General features: G+C 42.3%; 1 protein-coding gene across 1 annotated transcript; it reads left to right on the forward strand.

The window, feature by feature from the left end:
• Positions 1 to 482: 482 nt before the first annotated feature.
• Positions 483 to 10204, forward strand: TMEM179 (transmembrane protein 179). Its single transcript, XM_057416100.1, has 4 exons — positions 483 to 861; positions 4549 to 4686; positions 6240 to 6318; positions 9090 to 10204. Exons 1-4 carry the CDS (start codon positions 560 to 562, stop codon positions 9267 to 9269), a joined length of 699 nt encoding a protein of 232 aa, XP_057272083.1. The 5' UTR covers positions 483 to 559; the 3' UTR covers positions 9270 to 10204.
• The last annotated feature ends 9498 nt before the right edge of the window (positions 10205 to 19702 follow it).

Genomic DNA, 19702 nt, shown 5'->3' on the forward strand with positions numbered 1-19702 from the left:
TTTCTGGTTTGGGGGGGGGGGTGTGTGTGTGTGTGTGCATCTTCCCCCTCCCCCTTTTTTTTTTTTCCTTTTTTTTTAACCACTGCAGTGGGGGGCTGCATGTCACCAACACTGGTGACATCAGTGTCATATGTCATGAGGGGGACACCCCACTGTGGTACCCAGCCCCGCTGGGGAGGCACAGGCTGATTTAACCCCCTGAGCGCCGGGTGTATTAGCGGCCAGATTTTCCCGAAGAAGGGGGGATTCCCCACAACACTCTTTCCTTTCTGCTCCCCGCGCAAGCCCTAAAGCCATCAATAGGGGCAGCTCGGGCAGCGGGGGAGGCAGCAGCTGTATTCGGAGGAGGCAGTGCATTGCACTGCGCATCCTCCCTCCCCACCCCCTACTGCTTCAGGCTTCCTCCCTTCATCCCACTATCCGCCCCCTCCCCCGCATCCCTTCCTCCTGCATCCTTCCCTCCTGCATCCTTCCCTTCTGCATCCCTCCCTCCTGCATCCCTCCTTCCTTCATCCCTCCTTCCTTCCCTCCCTCCGTCTGCCTGCGTAGAGCCGCGGACATGGCGCTCAGCAATTTCCTCTTCGCTCAGTGCATCTGCTACTTCCTCGCCTTCCTCTTCAGCTTCATCGTGGTGGTGCCCCTCTCCGAGAATGGCAACGACTTCCACGGCCGGTGCCTGCTCTTCACCGAGGGCATGTGGCTCAACGCTAACCTGACGGTGGAGAGGCAGCGTTTCACTGTACAAGAGTGGGGCCCCGAGGCTGCCTGCCGCTTCAGCATCTTCACCGGGCTCCTCTCCCTCCTGCTGGCCACAGTGCAGGCCTGGAGGACCCTCTTCTTCCTCTGCAAAGGGCATGAGGAGTAAGTATCCCTGGGGAAGGCAGGGTGTGCCCATCCCTCCTGCAGGCTGGGGCAAGTGGGAGCATCCTGGGTGTGAAGCACTGGGCTTTGCACCATCCAGATCATCCTGCTCCCTAGGAGCTTGGGGTGAGGCAGTGTATTGCCTGTGTCTGTCTGCACGCACACACCATGTACACCCCCACCTGTGCCCAGGGCCCCTTTGGACAATGTTCCCCTACATGGGTTTTGGGTAGGGGGACAGATTCACCGATTTCCTCCCGCTGACCTTTAGCAGTCTCTGGGGGCAGCATCTAGCCAGCAAAACTGTGATGAGCATGGAAGATGTGTGGGGTCGTGGGGTGATGCTGGAGGCTGGGGCTAGCAGATGTCTCCTGACCGTGGTCCCACTACATGTCCCTGTAAAAGGGGCCTTCTCAGGTATGTATTAGGTGTGTGAAAAACCTTGAAACAGGATGGTTTTACATGGGGGGGGGGGGGGGGGGGGGGGGGAGGCAGAAGGGAGAAGTTGTTGGTTCCCCTCTTTATTTTTTTCCTGCTTTTCTGGTGGACATGGCAACTATTGCAGAGAACAACCATTGCGTGGTTATGACATGAGAGCAATGTTGAGCAGTGCCTGCAGCAGCCTCAGGGCTGCACTGGCAGCTGGGTACTGTGCTCAGGCAAACCAAGGGGCATCAGATCCCAGCAGGAATAGTGAGAGACTTGGTGGTCCAGGAAGCAGCTTGGGAGCTCTGTGCTTGCCTCTCTGGTGGCCTATCCTGCCACCTTAGGTAGAGCCCCTGACACAGGTAACCCAGCCTATGCGTGCTATGGGTCCAGGGCCCTTCAAGCATCCAGCTGCACAAAACCAGGAAGGCAGGAGCACACACTGATGGCTGGCTAGACTAGGAAAGTCATTTCCCCATGGTTTAAGGAAAATTACAAAGACAAATCACTTGTGTCCAGATCTAGCTGTCCTAGAGGTTTCCTGGGTCAGTGGCTCTTACATCTGGGCTTGTACAATACCCTGATGTTGGTAATATCAGGAACTGTGTAGCAGTGTTGTCTCTCTGACTCTTTGTTACGACCCTCAAGCTGCCTAATGACAAAACATGCTGTAAGTATAGACTAGAAACTTATTTCCATATTAAAAATTATCTCACAAGTTCTAAACATAACCATGTACTTCTTAACACATTGAATTCAGCTTCCTCAGGTGACCAGATATCTATAGAGGATTAGTTAAATCCAGATGCTTTTTTTCAGTTTTGTAGTTCAGAACTAGTTCATTTTTGGAAGAAACCAGCAGTAAGAATCTTGTAATAGTGAAAATTGGATCAGATATTTGGCCTACTTCTAGATGTGGCTGTTTATTTCAAAACTGTTCAGAAGGCCCCTGAAAATTGTCCCAGAGACAAAGCAAGTTGGCATGAAATAACCATAGGCATCACAGAATGGTAAAACAAGATGAGAGAGAAGCTGCTGGAAAACAGCATTTTCCTAGCAAGAAAGAAGGTCTGTCTTGTACGGGATCTGCTGCTGTCAAGCAGGACACACACTGTTCTGATTTTAGACAGCCATTTGTTAATGCTTCAAATGGGCACACAGGTCTGTTTAGATGTAGAGATAAATGTGAGCTACTCACCACAAATGAAAATTGCCATTTCTGATTAGTTGAGGTAGTTGAGGATGAATCACAGTGACATCACTGCTGATCCTATTGAGCAGGACCACTGCTGCTGGGCCAGCCCCAGGGTGGGCTGTCCAGAGGCAGAGTTGGCACCCTATGCATCCTAGCAAGGTGGCCAATCTTCATGTGAATGATTGCTGCTAAAAATCCTTCTTGAAAAGGTCTCAGCACCCCTTGCCTCCAGGACAGACAGAGCTGAATTTCCTTGCAGGAATAGAAAAAGCAAGCGCTAGCTGCCAGTCATGCTCTGGGCCTGGGACTATTTAGCTCAGCTGAAAGGTAGAAGTACAACTCAGATACTTCATTACCAGGAATGCAAAGCAACTTCTACTTTGACTCTAAGCATGTATTGCTATAGGGCATTCATTCAGTCTGGAATGTGTAGCTTGAAATTCTGATCTAAGAAGAAAAATAGATGAGGAAGAGAGCCAGTTTAGCACAGTTCTCTACCAGGATACCCTGGCCTTATGAATCTCTAGCACACAGTGATGTTTACTGATTGCCAAGTACAAATCAAGCCCTGCTTTGGCAGTGGAAGGTCAGATTCTGGACCCTGGCATCTTTTCTGCTGCAGAGTAGGAAGCAGAGGGAGGACTAGGGGTCCTGGGCTTGTGGTGATCCACTGAATAATCCTAGTAACTGTTTTTTTTTCCAGAGCTCTTACTAATTCTGATGTCAGCTCTGTTTTTATTCAGTGGTCAGCTCAAGTCTTTTCTGACTCTCAGGCCAGCATACCATGCTGAGGTGCACACAGTGGATACAGTCTTAGCAACACTAGGGATGAAACCCAGACTAGGCTACCCCTCTAAAGCCATGTCAAACCAGGAGCATTACCCCACTGGTAACTGTTTCATTTTAAAGAAATTCTCCTTATATGCCTCACCATGTACAACCTATAGAAATTAGGATTGTCTAGCCCAGAACATTCCTAGGATTCAAACACTGACTCAAAAAGTCTCTCAGCTTTTCGATTAATGAGCCACCATGGAAATTGCTGTTTGTTTTGTTTCATTTTGTTTTGTTTTTCTCTGTAATGAGCAGACTCCTTCTATCCCCAGCATAATGAAAGTGGCACTGGTGGGAAATTCATCAGGTTCATCCTTACCACCTAACCTGGATAGGATGACCTGCCTCTTGCAGATGCCGGTCTTTCTCCAACCTAGAGTACATGTCCAGTTTTTAGGTAATGGGACTTGCCAAGTGCCACGTAGGGCAGTTGCAAGTAGAGAAGGCTTGGTCAGATGAATGAAAAAAAGGATTAGAAAGTTTTCACTAGCTAGAATTAAGTAGGGGGAAGTTAAACAGTGAGGTTGGAATTGCCTGGCCTTATAGGACCACTGTAAGGATCCTACCACATACCACTTCAAAAATGGCATGTACCTAGAACTAGCCCTGGTTGGGCAGATTTAACAAGGCTGAGGTAAACTGATATTCAGCTGTCAGAAATAACACCAAAGCCAGAGAAGCTCCAGGAGAAGCTGGCTTGCTCTGCAAATTGCCCACAAAACTGAGACTGCTCTCTTATGATGACAGTACTTTGTGTTACGTTGCTTAAAATGATTATAGCTATCAGTAGTGGTTTTTTTACTTTTAATTTCCTTCTCCTAGGCAATTTTTGTCCCAGTTATCATGGGGACATAATTAGTCATGAAATAATTTTAGCTCCACTTAACTGTATAATTTAAGTTAATGACATTTATTTTAAAAATGGTGATTTTCATCATTACAGCTAACAAAAGCCATGCTGTGTATGAACAATTACCACTTACTTTATATATTTAAAGCACCATCCTCTTAAGATGAAAAAAATTATCAAAATCAAAAGCACTTACATATAAACATAATGTGACTCAAAATAATAATCTGTAGTTTTTCAATGTATTAGGTGTTCTTAATTAAACCAGATGTGTTTCAAATGGAAACTGATATCTTTGTGCTCAGGGTAGGCTGCTTAGAGAGACTGCTGATGCTGTGTTTCAGCTGTTTATGAGTTACATTTTTCTTCCTTTTTATTGCAGCTCTTTCTTTTATGCCTTCCTGAATCTGCTGATCAGCGCCTTTGTGGTGTTTATCACATTTATTGCTAGCACTATAGTGAGTGTAGGATTTAACATGTGGTGTGATGCAATTACCGAAAAAGGAAGCATGCCAAATAGGTTAGTATTGAAGAATACATTTTCTCTTTTTTTTTTCATATATGCACAAATGAACAGTGCTGTTACAAACTGTACTTATTGCATGCAAGGTGAGCAAGGGTGAGAAGGCATGTGTAATATGCAAATCCAAATTTCTTTCATCTGGAACACCCCCCCCCCCCGAATATATTTATTTATATATTGCCTTTAGTACCCCACAAAAAAGTATGTTTCCATGGAGTTTCACGGTCTCTTTTAGATTCATTATTTTATACGAAAGAAATCCATTAGCTCAAAATGTTTTGTTTCCAAAGGAGAGCTAGATTTGGAAATGCTCTAAGAGTAGGTGGAGTGTGGTCTTGTAAGCAGGGGAGGGGACTTGCAGTCAGGGCTCCTGGCTTGCTGTCCTGGCTTGCTGTCCTGGCTCTACCACCGACACACTGTGTGACAGCAGTCAAGTCACTCATCCTGCTTGTGCCCCAGTGCACTGTCATCCAAAATTTGATGTGAAGATGCTGGCCTCATAAAGGTGCTGTGAATGCCCTGAGAGCCCCAGAACTGAAAGTGCTTTGTAAGTGTCAACAGATTGTTGATACTTCCTTACAGTGCAGAAAATGTGCAGCTCCTAAAATGGTCTGCTGTATCCAATGGTGCTTATGCTCCTTATAGGAAACAAGATAAGTTGAGGTAGGCTTTTTCTATCAAACAAATAACAATAAGAGTGAGGAAAAAGTGACATTTTATGTCATATGATATTAAATAAACATATTACTTAAAGCATACATTTATGTTGCGCATTGCCATATGTTGTAAAATGCCATAGTAAATATTCTGTTTAGGGCTGCAACGATTAATCGAATTATTCGAATATTCGGTTAAAAATTCAATTACAAAAATGTCTAATCAAATATTCGAATAAGAACCCAAGATGACCGACAGCACTGAAAAGGAGAGAGAAGAGGCTGCAGAAATCAACCAAGAGCTAGAAAGACAACCTCAAAGTCCTGGGAAAGTTTTCACACCAGTAAAAGTCCAAGTTATTTGTAAAATCTGTAGGCAGCCTCTATCTTACCATCAGAGTATCGTCTCCTTGCCGGAGCATCCGAAACAAAAACACCCACACAATCCCTTCTTCTGAGGCTTTTCCTGATGAAGTCAAAAGGTAATGGAGGCTCATACGTTTTGTTTCATTGAGGGGTGAAGCAACCAACATGGGGCTATGCCAGATGTGTATATGTGGGAGGCTTGGGCATAGTGGGCAAGGAGGGTTTTAAGAGTACTGTTTTCATAATAATTATTACAATTTCACTTATGGAAAATTGATGTTATAGCTTACATAATTATACATTATTTTTTCATAAAGAAAGTAATTACATGCCTCTTTTAGCCTAGTTTTAGAGAAGACTGGCAAGCAAACTGGTTACTGTTATAACTTAAATATCTTTTGATGGAATATTGCTGTTGTGACAGAAACAGATTTAAGATGTTGCTTTCTTTTGCATTTGGTTTGTCTGTTTGGAATCTCTGAAATAATTTTCTTTTTTTTTTCCCCTCCAAATGCCTTCCTTGGGTAGCTGTGAAGAATTACAAGATATAGATCTTGAACTGAACTTAGAAAACTCTGCTTTCTATGACCAGTTTGCTATTGCGCAGGTAGGTCAGACTGGGTCATAGTTCTTTTCCAGCTCATTTGCCACTTTCTCATTGATCTGGGATTACTGGAGCTGACTTACCATTCCTCTGAAATCAATGAGAATGTTTCCACTGAATTCAGTAAGTGCTGAATCAGGACGATAGTGATGGGCACATTTGCATTCTAAATTCAAAATAGATATTTTTGCTTGTGGATGTGTCAAAACCTGATTCTGCCACTGATCTTGCTACTCATGACAGAAAATTTCTTGTTTCTCCAAAGGATGAGCTCTGCAAAACTTGCGACACTGGTGTCCTGGAGCAATTCACTGCTGTTCAGAATAATGTCTGAGGCTATTAGCTTTGCCTTCCATGAGTTTTTCTGAGATGGTCTGAGCCATATAAATATCAGACCTTTGAAAATAAATATTACTGTCATTTAGATAGGCTGTTTTCCAATGAATCTTTGAGAATTAGACCACTAAAACCTTTCTATTGAATAGGCTAGTCCTAAGTTAACAGTCAAAGTCAGTGAATACTGGGACTTGGGCATTTGTGCATGTGAGCACACACTAGATCTGCAAGGAGGATAGCCCCATCCATGTAGGGCTGCAGCCATACACATGCTTCTTACGTTGTCCCTCATGGGAAGAAGCATTAGGTTGCGTGGGGCACTCCTCAAAGGTAACCATGCCTTTTGGACACAAGCTAGTTTTGTGTCTTCATTGTCAGCACTGGTATGTGTGTACCCAGCTCAGATGTTTCTGCATGGACCGAAATATACTGTCAAAGTAACCTCTTTATATGATGCTAGCCCAAGGCCAAGCTGTATTTTGCAGCAGATTTTGCTACTAGATGCTAATCTACCAGCAAGTGGGAAGGTAGCAGAAGTTAGCCTGTTATGGGTCTATAGATTTGAGTTCATGAGAGCTAAATGTCCGTGTCCACCTTATGATCTCTGGGTGGATGGTTGGTAATCTATATACAAGAAAAGTAATTTCTCTAACAAGAAGCCATGCCTAAAAATTAAAGGTCCATGCAGCTGAAGGACAGTTAGCATATCACAGTGTAGATGGATCAGCCCAAGCCACTGAATGTGACTCCCTACATCAATCCCCGTCCCTCCAAGATGATGCTGGGTAGAGCAGGCTAGCCCCACCCAGGTGCAGCCACTAAACTCCACAAACAACCAAATGTGAAGAATCTGGAAGCATAACAGCTCCAGAAAAACACCATTTGGCTTTAAAAGCTGAACCTGGTAATATCAAAGTGAATCTTGATTGTGACTGAAGAAAGGCCGAAGTCAAATTTTGCATCAGTTTTCTGATATCTAGGGTATGGTAATCAGAGTTGGATGAAGAGACAAGAATGGGTTTGCTTCTGTAGGGCAAATAAGATTCTTTGAAATGGTAGAAATAAAAACTCAAGAATAGACTAATGGGCTAAAGCAAACGTTTCCTTATAAGTGCAATAATTTCCTACTGCAGTCTTTACAGTAGGAGTGTCTGTCCCTGTATCTGCCATGTTTCCTCTATTTGGATGCTTCTAGCACATCAGGATGGCTCTGGGATTTTTACTGAATTTGGTTAAATCCAAGTAAGCTCTTTCGTATCAAAGATGCTGAGAAGACCACAGCAGTAGCAGATATCTGAATGTCTATAAGATAATATTTCATGAAGTGGTGCTTAAGATGTGAATGTAAAGCTTCCAATTCTCTCTAGATATAGTTATATGAAGCCAACTTATTATGTTCTTATTTCCAGAGTCTGTAGAATAATTTAAAAGTATTTTTTACAGGTGAACTGAGATAATTGTAAGTATGGGCAGAAATAAGAGAATTTCCAATGTGTGTAAGATACATAGGAACATAAACTCCCATTAAAAAATAATGTCCTTTGCTTATCTGAATTGACTATCGGAGTACACAGCTGTATTACTGTCTGGAAATGTTTAAATATTTGTATTCTTTTAATTAAACAATCCGTATATCAAAACTGAAATACTGTGATTCAATTAATGCTTCTTTGCTAAAGGCATCATAGAATTAAAATGGAATTTCTACCAGAAAGCCTTACTACAGATGAGCTTCCTCTGGGTCAGGGGTGCCAACATTTATGTGCCTGAACCAATGAAATTGCAATTATCTCTATGAAGTTAAGCAAGAGAGATTAAGTTAGTGGTGGGACTTATTGCAGATCTGAGACTTTAAGCCCAGGTCTGTAATGCCAGTCATAAGTGAGCCACCAGGCATTTGGATTCACTGTAGTGGGTTACTCTTGCTCTCAGAGTTCATACTGAACCAATTACCTCAGAATGCAAAGGTTTTATTTGTAAAATTTTCTCAACGATATTTTGAATATAAATACCTTAACATTAACACTTCTGCAGGGGTAGTGGAAGGCCTGAGGGACTTGGGAAGACAGTTTTGGAAAACACACCTCAAATCATATTGCAATTCTAAAGTAATAAGTGAAATAATCCCAAGAATTTTGGGCTGGCCAGAATGCTGGATATGGGAAGTTCAGAGGATGCACCTCATTTATACATCTTTCTTTTTTTCATTATTGTACTTAGCACTTTTTTGTTTCAGTTTTTCTAGTATGTAAGTTTTTTTTTCTTTTAAGCTAGGAATAATTTGTGTGGAGGAACAGTAGGGTCAGGACCTCACTGCGTGTGACTTGGTGTGACTCTATGGAGTTTGGTCCAGCTGAGATTTTGATATTCACCTGTACATTTGACTTTGTTTTTTACAATACAGTACTGAACTCTTTATAATTTCTTTTTTATTCTAGTTTGGTCTCTGGGCTGCCTGGCTGACTTGGCTGGGAATTACCATTCTGGCTTTCCTGAAGGTTTATCACAACTACAGACAGGAGGACCTGCTAGATAGCCTGATTCATGAGAAGGAGCTGTTGCTAGGAAGATCCTCTTCACGATCCTCTTTGCAAGATGAGAAAAGTGGCATGATCTAAAGTGTAAGCAAATTTCCAGGGCAGGATGTAGATTTTAATATTCAGTAGTGTCAGCTGAAGTTGAATCAGGGTATTAAGTGTTGGAGAACTTTTCTTTCCTGAAAAGAGATGTACTTGAGAATCACCCACTTCCTCCATGAGAAACTGTTGGCAGAAATATTCATGTTGTAGTACAGATACTGTAACCTGCTCTTGCCAGCAGAGTTCCTACTGCCTTTTGGGGTGGGGGCCATTTTTGTGGACTGAGCTGGCAATACCAGGCTACAGAGTCCAGGATATTTCTTCAAACTATTCTGAAACAACAGTTGTCACTGTGGCTGTGTGCAGTTCCTCTTCCCTCCCTCTCCTTCCTTTTGCCAGTAAAGCCACCCCTATTCTCACCTTATTTTGCATAATTGCAGCTCTGGTCCAGGTACAGACTCTCACTGTCTCTGCTTTTGCTATATGTATGGATGCAGTGCTGACAAACCTATTGCTCCTGCTCTGATTTTGAGTTCATTTAGAGCATAGAGACCTGTGTTCCAGACTTGATATTTAATACGGGACAATGTTAATGAATTTCATGAAACCACTATCTCCTTACAGTATCTGTCAAAAACTGTATTAGTAGGATGGATGGTGGAGAATTTTTGTGTTTTTTTTTTCTTAGATTTTGGCATGACCAACATTTATTATGACTCCTGAAGTATAGTGTAGCTAGCAATTGCTGAAGCTTGCATACTAAGAAATTAGGCTGAACAGGTAGTATTAATGCTTGTGCATTTATAAATGTAACTTGGTCCCTAACATTGTATACTATTCAGTTTTGAATATTAGAATTTGCTTGTGATATTTATTTCATATGGGGTATGCAAAATCACTATAAACATTTGCATTGTGGGTATCTCTATATATCTATAAATACAGCAAGGAGCTTGAACAGCTGAGTTATTTTATACATAGAGCAGTGTTGAATGGTTTCATTTTCCCACCTCATGGGCAGGAGTTCCAAAGCTGACGAATTTTGTTGTGAAAAAGAGCCATTACTTATACAAAGCTCACTAATGGCTTTGTTGTTGCTTTCAGTTTTGCTTGGCTAGTCCTTCATCAAATAAGGTGGATGGTTGAGATGAGAAGTAGACATGAATTAAAAGTGACTCAGATGAGTGTGGGATTTGCACAGCAGGGAAGTAAAGTTGCACTAGAGCTAGGCAGTTATCCTCTGGTATACATCTCATTGAAGACCCCGATTCAGCAGTTAAGTTAAGCTGAAGAAGATTTTTTGGGAGTACACTGATACTGCCTGTGGAAACTGTGTTTGAGTTGAAACTGAATTTATTGCAACACAGGTACAAACCATGCACAACTGTATTACCTCTTAAGTAAGAAGGAATTAAGTACTGGCTTAAACTTTTGGTTGAAATGGAATTTGAAGTCATAGCAAATCCCTGAATTAGTAAGCATTTTAGGCCATAAAATCTAACATTATATTTAACAGCCAAATTTTTCTTACAGATTTAGGGAAAAAAAATCTCCATAGACTCTAAGCAGGAGCCAGCCCTGTAAACATCACTTAAAGCCCTAACTGGGCATAGCTATCTGTAGAGAGATCTTGTTTTTCAGCATGATTTCTGCCCACATGGGAATGAAATTAGTTTGAAAGCTTTACAGCAGTGGCTTTTGTGTAGTTGTGAATTGTCATCAGAGGAGGAGTTCCTGAAGAGGGAGTCAGAGATCAAGTTAGTTAACACCAATTTAAAATTCAGAGATCAGGACTGCTGTAGTGCCTTTATTTATTCATTTGGTCAAATAAGTGATAGATTGCTGCAGGTACCTAAGCCCTTTGATAAGGCACGACCTTCCCCTTCATACCCTGCAGAAGAGCTTGGGTCCTGAAAGTCAGCCTGTTTTCTGTGTTTCATCAAACATAACTCAAAACATTTGCATAGCTCGAAAGTTGTTTCTCCAACTGTAAAAAACACTACTCTTTCCAGTCTCACTTTGAATTTAAGATTAACCAGTGATGTTTCTTCCCACAAATTACTTCAGCACATACCTTGCTCTTCACATGGAACCATGCTGCTTCTTTGTGTAATATATTTTATGGATGTGTCAAGTCAGGCTTAGGCTGAAGTAACATGTGGGTTGTGACCACCATTCCTGGTCTTGCCTGGAGGTTTGAAGAACCAAGAGGCAGAAGATAGCAAATGTCTCTTCCTCATCCTTGCTCTGAGATACCAGGGCTCAAGCCTTGTCTCTGGTTCTGAGGAGGAAGAAGATGCTACTCCTTAATGAGGTTGTCTGGAGCTCATGGTTTCTTCTACCTCTCTTTTCTCCTGTCTCAGGTTCTTTTCCTCTTTCCCACTTCCATGAGAAGCAGCAAACACTGATTTGGGGGTTTCTAGCTTGCTGACTTTTGTGGTTATCATTTTCACTAATGTTTGTTACCATGACTCTATCTCACTGACACTATCGTCATTGTTATGCAGCTCAAAAGACAAAAGTGGGATCTTCAAAGCACCTGGGGCAGCCAGAATCCCACCTTGAAGTAAAGGTCAATAGGAATGAAATAATTCAGCCTTTGTAAAATCCAGTCAAACACAAGCATGTGTACAGACTCGCCTGTTAACTTTGGCATCAAAGCTTAACCTAATTCATTTACATGGGTGAATTCTTCTAACCCCAGTTGCATTACAGTGCCCATGAATGAAATAATCCTGGCAGTTGAAGTTGGCATGTAAACTGAAAAGAGGCTGAAGATCTTTGAATTCCACATGCAGTTTGATTTATTTTTCACAGCTTCCCTCACTTGACAAGGTAGGGTGAGGCTAGCACCCAGCTTGCAAGGATGAGTGATGCTTAAAAGGCTGTTTTGGAGGGAAGACCCTGTGCAGGTGAGAAGGCAAAGGGTGTATTGAGAAGCTCTCTGGCTAACTCAAAGGGAGGAAGGGTATTGTGCAGTGTCCAGTTATTGGATCCACTTGGGCTTTTTCATTTGTGTTTTGCTTGCTTTCTGCAACCTCTTCTCCTAAAGCTTGAACACTTTGACCAACATGGTGATACCAGGCTGAAAATGTGTTACAATAGCAGTATTATTTATAAACACATGCTTAGATACCTGTGATCATTGCTGTTAGTCATCCATTGCCAACCAGCACAGTGTGTGGCTGCAGTAGGAGTTTCTCTTGAGTCAAATGTTGCATTTCTATGATATTTCAGGGTCGTTTTTAATTTTCCATCTCCCAAAGCAGACCTCTGCGAACACTCTAGCAAGAGTGTTTAAAGAACTAGAACCCTGTGTAGTATTTATGCTTGTGTTTGTTTATTGTTACATGATAAAAGGGGAAAAAACATTGGGTTTGAACATCTTTGAGCTAACAGGAATTCTGTCTGTATCCAGATCCTAAATTTGTGCCTCAGACAACATCCTTTGCGGATGGAAATAGCCCATTTTTATCTCATTGGAATGCTTGCTTTGGAGACCACAAATGTCCTTTTTATTTATGCTTAAGCAATCTGAGAAGTGAGGCAGGTTTTGCCTGGCTGGTTTCCACACCTGACACCGTGAGAAAATGCTAATATAGCTTCATGAGCACTGAAATGGCTTTAGAAATATTTCTGTTTATGGTCCTAATGCCTTAAATTGCATGTTTCTATTTTTGTCCTCTATGAGAATGAGGAAAACTAACCTGAGCTGTACTTTCGTATACATAGACATGTATCTAAAAGTTTTTATTTTTTTTTTGAAATGACAAAATGACAATAATTTATGAAACAACTACATAGAAAACAGCACTTTGATGTATTCCTGACACAGAAGGGAAAAACACAACTGCACTCTCTCAGAAAACATTTGTTTCTAGAAGTTAGACAGCAATTTACTTCATATATAGCAAGTGTTGCTTATTTCAGTGCAGGCATGTTATTGATAGTCTCTTTCCATTCTGTTGTTGGGAAGTGTATTTACATAGCAATGCTTTCTCTTCAGTTTCTTTTTTCCATGCCAAAGAGTACAATTGAACTGCTATTGCAAACACAGATTAACATGAATGTATTCACCTGAGTGCTTCAACTTTTCTACCTCTTGTAGTTACTCTAACTTCTTGAACTGCCAATACTGTCAAAACTGACCACAGTCAAAAGAACTGAATCCCTGTGAGAGTTTAAATCCTATTTTCTTAGATAGGTAAAGGAATTAGGATTGAACACTTATTAGTTTCCTGTCAGATCCTTGTTCCTAAAAAATGGGCATATGCACCCAAGAAGGGTGAATAGCACTTTGGTGTGTCATAGAATGCTTCTTTTAAAATTCTTTTTTCTCACCAAAACAAAAAGCCAGCAGCTGTGATTTGTTAGATGTGGAAGGTTGTATGTTACCTGAAATGTTGCATTTCACAGGGGTGACAGAAAGTGATGAGCTACTTGTTAAAATGCCTGTAACTGTCCATCCCCACCTCCTGCCACTGCAATAACTGTGAGGCACAGATTTAATCTCCCCCTCTGCCTTGGGAGACCCAAGCCTCTGTCCACACAGCATATGCTGCTACCATGTTGTTATCCTGGATCCCCCTCAAATCCTCCTATTAAAGCTATTCTATTTGGCTTGAAATTCCTGAATAGCAGTGTTTTACCCTGGTGTTTATCAAGGAGATAAAGTACTTGGCAGTAAGAGCCGCACACTGAAATAATTTGAATTATTTGTATATGGTGAAAACCCAATTTGAGAAGTTTTATTCCCCCTTTCCATTTGACGGTGTTGTAAAGTGAGGGTTGAGAGAATCTATCAGAAGGTGGGACTGAAGATTTTTTGTTGCTGAAGATTCATTGTTACTGTCTCAGGTGATTTGTCACACAGGCGGGTGAGCAGTCCTGTGACAAAATTACTCTCTGTTTACTTTTTGTTTTCCCCTTGTTTCCACCAAGATTTGAACAATATGACCCAGTTTGTATGCAGGTTCTGAAGAGTATTTATGAATGTAAGAAAAATTGTAGCTCCTATGTAAAAAAAATAAGAACAAGTGTTGCAGTTTTTCCCTGTTCTCAGCTGGACTCTCTGGAGTATGATGTTAAGCCCTTCCCTTTACATAAGGCAGCCCTGATTCAGATGACATGTTGCTCTAGGAGGCTCCCAAGGCTGGTGCCACCAGACCCTCAAGGAACATGGTAAAGTTAGATGAGCTCTATGTTAAGGCATGGAAACATTTGATAATCATCTCTGATGATATCCCACATAATACATTCCAGAGTTCTTCACCCTCTCACTCCTGCAGCAGAGGGAATTATTATTTTCCCTGTTAACACTGTGAAGTCCAATAGTTTGTCTCTGAGATACAGCATATCTTACTGTAAGACAGAGTCTTGATTGCACCAGTTAACCCGTTCCACTTTCTAGGCTGCTGCAACAGCTTTAACTATCATTGTTAACAGAGTGTTCTACATTTGACTTTAAAAAGTGCTAGCTATCTCCTTATTAAAACACAGTTTGCTGGATTTGAAAGCAGTCCTTTTGCTAAATGAAACCTCTGTGCTGAACAGCATCCTTCCAGGGGAAGGACTATGACATCAGGGTCCACAGCCAGTGCAGACTGATGATATCACAGCAATTCTGGTCAAATACCCTCTGAATAAAACTATTGCTGTCTTTCAGCCCGAGTTACACAATTGTGGTCTGAAGTACTTGGAGGTTTTTTGAAGGTTTATAAACAGAGCAAAACAACAGCAATAAATTCCAACAGTTCCACTGACACCTCCTTCCCCTGTTCCTTCAATTGCCAAAACCATTCCTGCAGCCTTCACAGAGGGTTTTATCACCATCAAGCTGATCAAGCCTTATTTCTCCTATCTCTTTCTTCTGAGGACAAGGATTGCTGAGGGGAGTGGAGAGTGCCATAAATCAGAACAGAAACAGGTAGTGAGAAGAACTGTCAGCACATTTCCTATGAGGGATTTTGGCTTTTAGGCTGTGATATGAGGGACCCAGCATGGCCCTGCCTATTGCTTACTACCTGCTCATACAGCTTCACAAACTGCAAAGCACCTCCCTGAAGCATATGTTGGCCTAAACTCTGCTTCTGGAGAGAGCTACCTGTGTCAGCTGTGCAGATACCTATTGCAAAGGTGCTGGCATTGCCACCAGGTTTGGAGGAACTGCTTTTTAAATCTCTTCTTTCTGTGTTGAGAGATCCATATACCCTATGGCTGGCCATTTGCCTGGTGTAGCTCGTGGCTTGTGTGGGGAAGGAAAAGCTGTTCCCAAATCTCCTAGACTTGCCTCTTTTGAAAGTAGCTATTGAAATCCATTGTTTTAAAGGTTTGGGAGTTTTGTGTGATACCACCTGCAAAGATCTGAAGCAGATCTTCTTTGCTTATGTCAGTACAGCCTCTCTGAAATGTATGTCCTGTGATTTATGTATTCATGAGGTACTGTCTCTTATATCTATGTCAGAAAAGCTTTATATAAAGAGGTCCTTGTGTAATGGATATTTGGGGACAGAACTAATGACTTTTCATGGCTTTTTTTTTTAACTATTGAAAGCAGTAGAGGGGCAGATCCTCTGCTGATTTACATAGCTTAGCTTCGTGAGCCGTGCTGAAGCCACACGAGTCCACACAAGCTGAGGGTATAGACTGGTCTGTTTTGAATATTATCTCTGTTGATTTGTGTGGTCTTTTGCAGTGTAATGACTGCTGATTTGGAGCTTTAATTGCATGCATTTGACAAAAACAGAACTGGAGTGAGTTTACTATTGTTTTGATATAGTCTCAAAAGGGAAGCTTTTTACTAGCATTTTAATATAGCCCTTTGTAAACGCTTGGCAAATAAAAATTCTGAGTCCAATCCTTCTGCTAATGGAGTCACTGAAAAAGTTCCCTTTGGCTTTACTAGGAGCTGGAGTGGGTTCAATATAAGTGATACACTCTTGTGTTACTGAGTCAATGTGTTTTATATATGGATGCTTTTTGCTGGGCAGTACATTGGCTTTTTATGATTTGGTGATACACAAATAAATTATTTGAAAAGTCAATATTTCTGTGCCTTTTTTGAAGGTGAATTTAAATTATTACAATGTGAGATAAAAAATTGTTCTCAAAGTCAGAGGTAGTGTCTTCGTTCATGTATTCATTCCCCAACATCTCTATGCTACAGCTTGTATAGTCAAGGATATGGCCAACCATCCTAAACTGCCTGAGCCCTTTTAGTACCATCTTCCAGCAGTGAACCATAATTCCATATGAGGCAGGGAGAAGATGCTCCCATATCAACATGCAGCTGGGAAGCAGCTTGTTATCAAAGATAAAGAGGGACCAGAGGCTTCATAGAATCATAGAATAGTTAGGGTTGGAAAGGACTATAGATCATCAAGTTCCAACCCCCCTGCCATGGGCAGGGACACCTCCCACTAAACCATATCACGCAAGGCCTCGTCCAGCCTGGTCTTGAACACTGACAGGGATGGAGCATTCACAACCTCCCTGGGCAACCCATTCCAGTGCCTCACCACCCTAACAGGAAAGAATTTCCTCCTTATATCCAATCTAAACTTCCCCTGTTTAAGTTTTAACCCTTTACCCCTTGTCCTGTTACTACAGTGCCTAATGAATTGTCCCTCCTCAACATCCCTATAGGCCCCCTTCAGATACTGGAAGGCTGCTATGTGGTCTCCACGCAGCCTTCTCTTCTCCAGGCTGAGCAGCCCCAACTTCCTCAGCCTGTCTTCATATTGGAGGTGCTCAAGTCCCCTGATCATCCTCGTGGCCCTCCTCTGGACTTGTTCCAACAGTTCCATGTCCTTTTTATGTTGAGGACACCAGAACTGCACACAATACTCCGAGTGAGGTCTCACAAGAGCAGAGTAGAGGGGCAGGATCACCTCCTTCGACCTGCTGGTCACACTTCTTTTGATGCAGCCCAGGATACGGTTGGCTTTCTGGGCTGCGAGTGCACACTGAAGCTGGCTCATGTTCATTTTCTCATCAAGCAACACCCCCAAGTCCTTCTCCACAGGGCTGCTCTGAATCTCTTCTCTGCCCAACCTGTAGCTGTGCCTGGGATTGCTCCAACCCAAGTGTAGGACCTTGCACTCGGCATGGTTAAACTTCATGAGGTTGGCATCAGCCCACCTCACAAGCGTGTCAAGGTCCCTCTGGATGGCATTCCTTCCCCCCAGCGTATCAACCGAACCACACAGCTTGGTGTCATCGGCAAACTTGCTGAGGGCGCACTCAATCCCACTGTCCATGTCAGTGACAAAGATGTTGAACAAGACCGGTCCCAACACTGATCCCTGAGGGACACCACTCGTTACTGGTCTCCAGCTGGACATTGAGCCATTGACTACAGCTCTTTGTCTGCAGCCATCCATAGCCATTCATGGACAGACTCATATTCTAAATGACAACTGGTTAATTTTCTTCATGTAGCATCAGCCTTTCTCTTCAGAAGTGGGCCTAAGGGTTCCCAATAGCTATCATGGAGCAAAAAATTAGTAAGAACCAAGTTCACACTATTATATTAGTTTCCTGATTTATCCCTTGAGGGCACCTGGTAATACCCTTTTTCTAGTCACATGCTCCCAGCCCTTCTGCTTGATTCAAAGTGGCAAAAAGTAGAAATTACAATTAAAATTGCTGCTATGGGATTCTTCTGCTCCATTAACTTGTTTCCAGACTAGCAGCATTGGAGAGATGAAGGGAGGGAGTGGGAGTAGAAGCAGTCTTTGGGGCTGTCTTTTAACAGTGCTGATGCCGAGCGCTGTGAAAGGTTAACGCAAAAAAATCTATTGTCATCTCACTGTGTCCGTTTCTATCTCCTCTAATCATACGGGTATGGATACGCCTGCTAGTGCAATCAGGTGCTGTTGATGTGGTGAGCCTGCCTAAAGAGGGTGTTGGCAGCTGCCCTCTATTTGTGCTGGAGGAATGTACTGAACACTGTAAAAAACAACATTTAGCCTGTACTATTGTGGCCTGCTGCTTTCTGTTGTGCATTAATTTCATACTCATTGCATAAGGGATATTAGGCAGCACTTCTACCCTTAGGCCCTGCCATTAGCCGATTTTCATGAGCAGACTTCCATCTACTCTTTTCTGGCCCTGTGACTCCTACCACCCTAAACACTGCTCCTGGGAAGTCCACCTACTTTCTCTCTGCTTCAAAAATTGCTGCCTTCCACCACTTCCTCTTTCATACCTTTAAAGCTAAAACATGACCATTTCTAAGATGGATTAAAAAATTGCTCGGAGCTGGTTGGCTGCAGGATTCTTGACTTCCAAAGCAATTCACCAGGCTGGCACCAGAATGAATTCAGGTTGACCATGTGTAATAACTTATGTACTCCCTCTCCTTTTTTACCTTTTTATGGGCAATTCTCAGGAGTTTTACTAGAAGGAAATACTACTCAGCATGGCTGGCAAAGGAATTATTACCCAACATGGCTGATTTTGTGTAACTTCAGAGCTCCTATTAGCTCTTTCAAACTCACAAAGGTGTCATACCTAGAAAAACATCATTGAACAAGAATAAGGAGAAATCCCATCTGGCGTACAGTAGTGAGGATAGATCTGGGATCGATAAAGAACAGAAAGAAGGGGCAGAGTGCGAAAAGGGTGTGTTTGTGTGTGTGAGTGTGTAAGTAGGCTGAATTAATGGGGAAAGAGCTTCAGTGTCAGAAGGAAGTAAAACAGGTAAGTCCACAGTGAAGCCGTGTAGAAATAAATAAATGCAGACACAGGCGTTGAGATTTTTTCTTCTCTTTCCAGCTTTGATATTGACCTGCTTCATGCACTTACACAAATACAGTGGCTTTCTCGGCTTCAGTTTCTTTACCTGCAAAATGCCACAATTCTCCTAGGAATGGGGCTTTTCTTTTATTTATTTCAAACATTCTGGCTTTCTAGTGAATTTATTGTGGCTTTCTGCAGCCTGCCATATGTCTGATTGATTGACCAGACTAAACAATCCTGACCCAGGAGGTCTTGCAAGGGCATGGTGAGACCTTAAGTGTTGCCTTTACTCATGTTCAAAACTGTTCCAACCAGAGCCTAAGCAGAAGCCAAGAATAGCTGTTCATCTGCTTAATTTCCTTGACAGACCAGATGCGATAGCCATTCTCACTGTCTCTGATAAAGCTGGGCCCCAGGAAGGAGAACATGGTCATTTTCCATTTAAAGCAGACCTGGTGGAAAGTGGTCCCATATCCATCTCTTGAGGACCTGTGCAGGGAGGTGAGCACACTGCTTCTGCATTTTCCCTTACAGTCCTAACAGGAGTTCCTTTTTTATGTTATCTCTTTGGCTTGTTTTAAAGTTGCTGAAACCAGGTTCCTAACATACTGGAAGTGTTCACTCTACTGCTCTTGCTCTTGAGATTGCTTGGTTCTTGTCAGCTCAAGCTTTGCTTTCTTGTTACATTATGCCATGACTTGCAGCGAGAGAATTGTCTCTTCAAAAAAGGT

This window comes from Pezoporus wallicus, unplaced genomic scaffold (genome assembly GCF_028554395.1).
Source record: "Pezoporus wallicus isolate ANWC-B61680 ecotype Strahan unplaced genomic scaffold, APGP_CSIRO_Pwel_v1 scaffold_2146, whole genome shotgun sequence".
Classification (NCBI taxonomy): Eukaryota; Metazoa; Chordata; class Aves; order Psittaciformes; family Psittacidae; genus Pezoporus; species Pezoporus wallicus.

Coding starts and splice junctions, on each gene's coding strand:
- TMEM179 (XM_057416100.1), top strand. CDS start 560: ATGGCGCTCAGCAATTTCCTCTTCGCTCAGTGCATCTGCTACTTCCTC. Junction 862..4,548: donor CTCTGCAAAGGGCATGAGGA/GTAAGTATCCCT, acceptor TTTTTATTGCAG/CTCTTTCTTTTATGCCTTCC. Junction 4,687..6,239: donor AAAGGAAGCATGCCAAATAG/GTTAGTATTGAA, acceptor TTCCTTGGGTAG/CTGTGAAGAATTACAAGATA.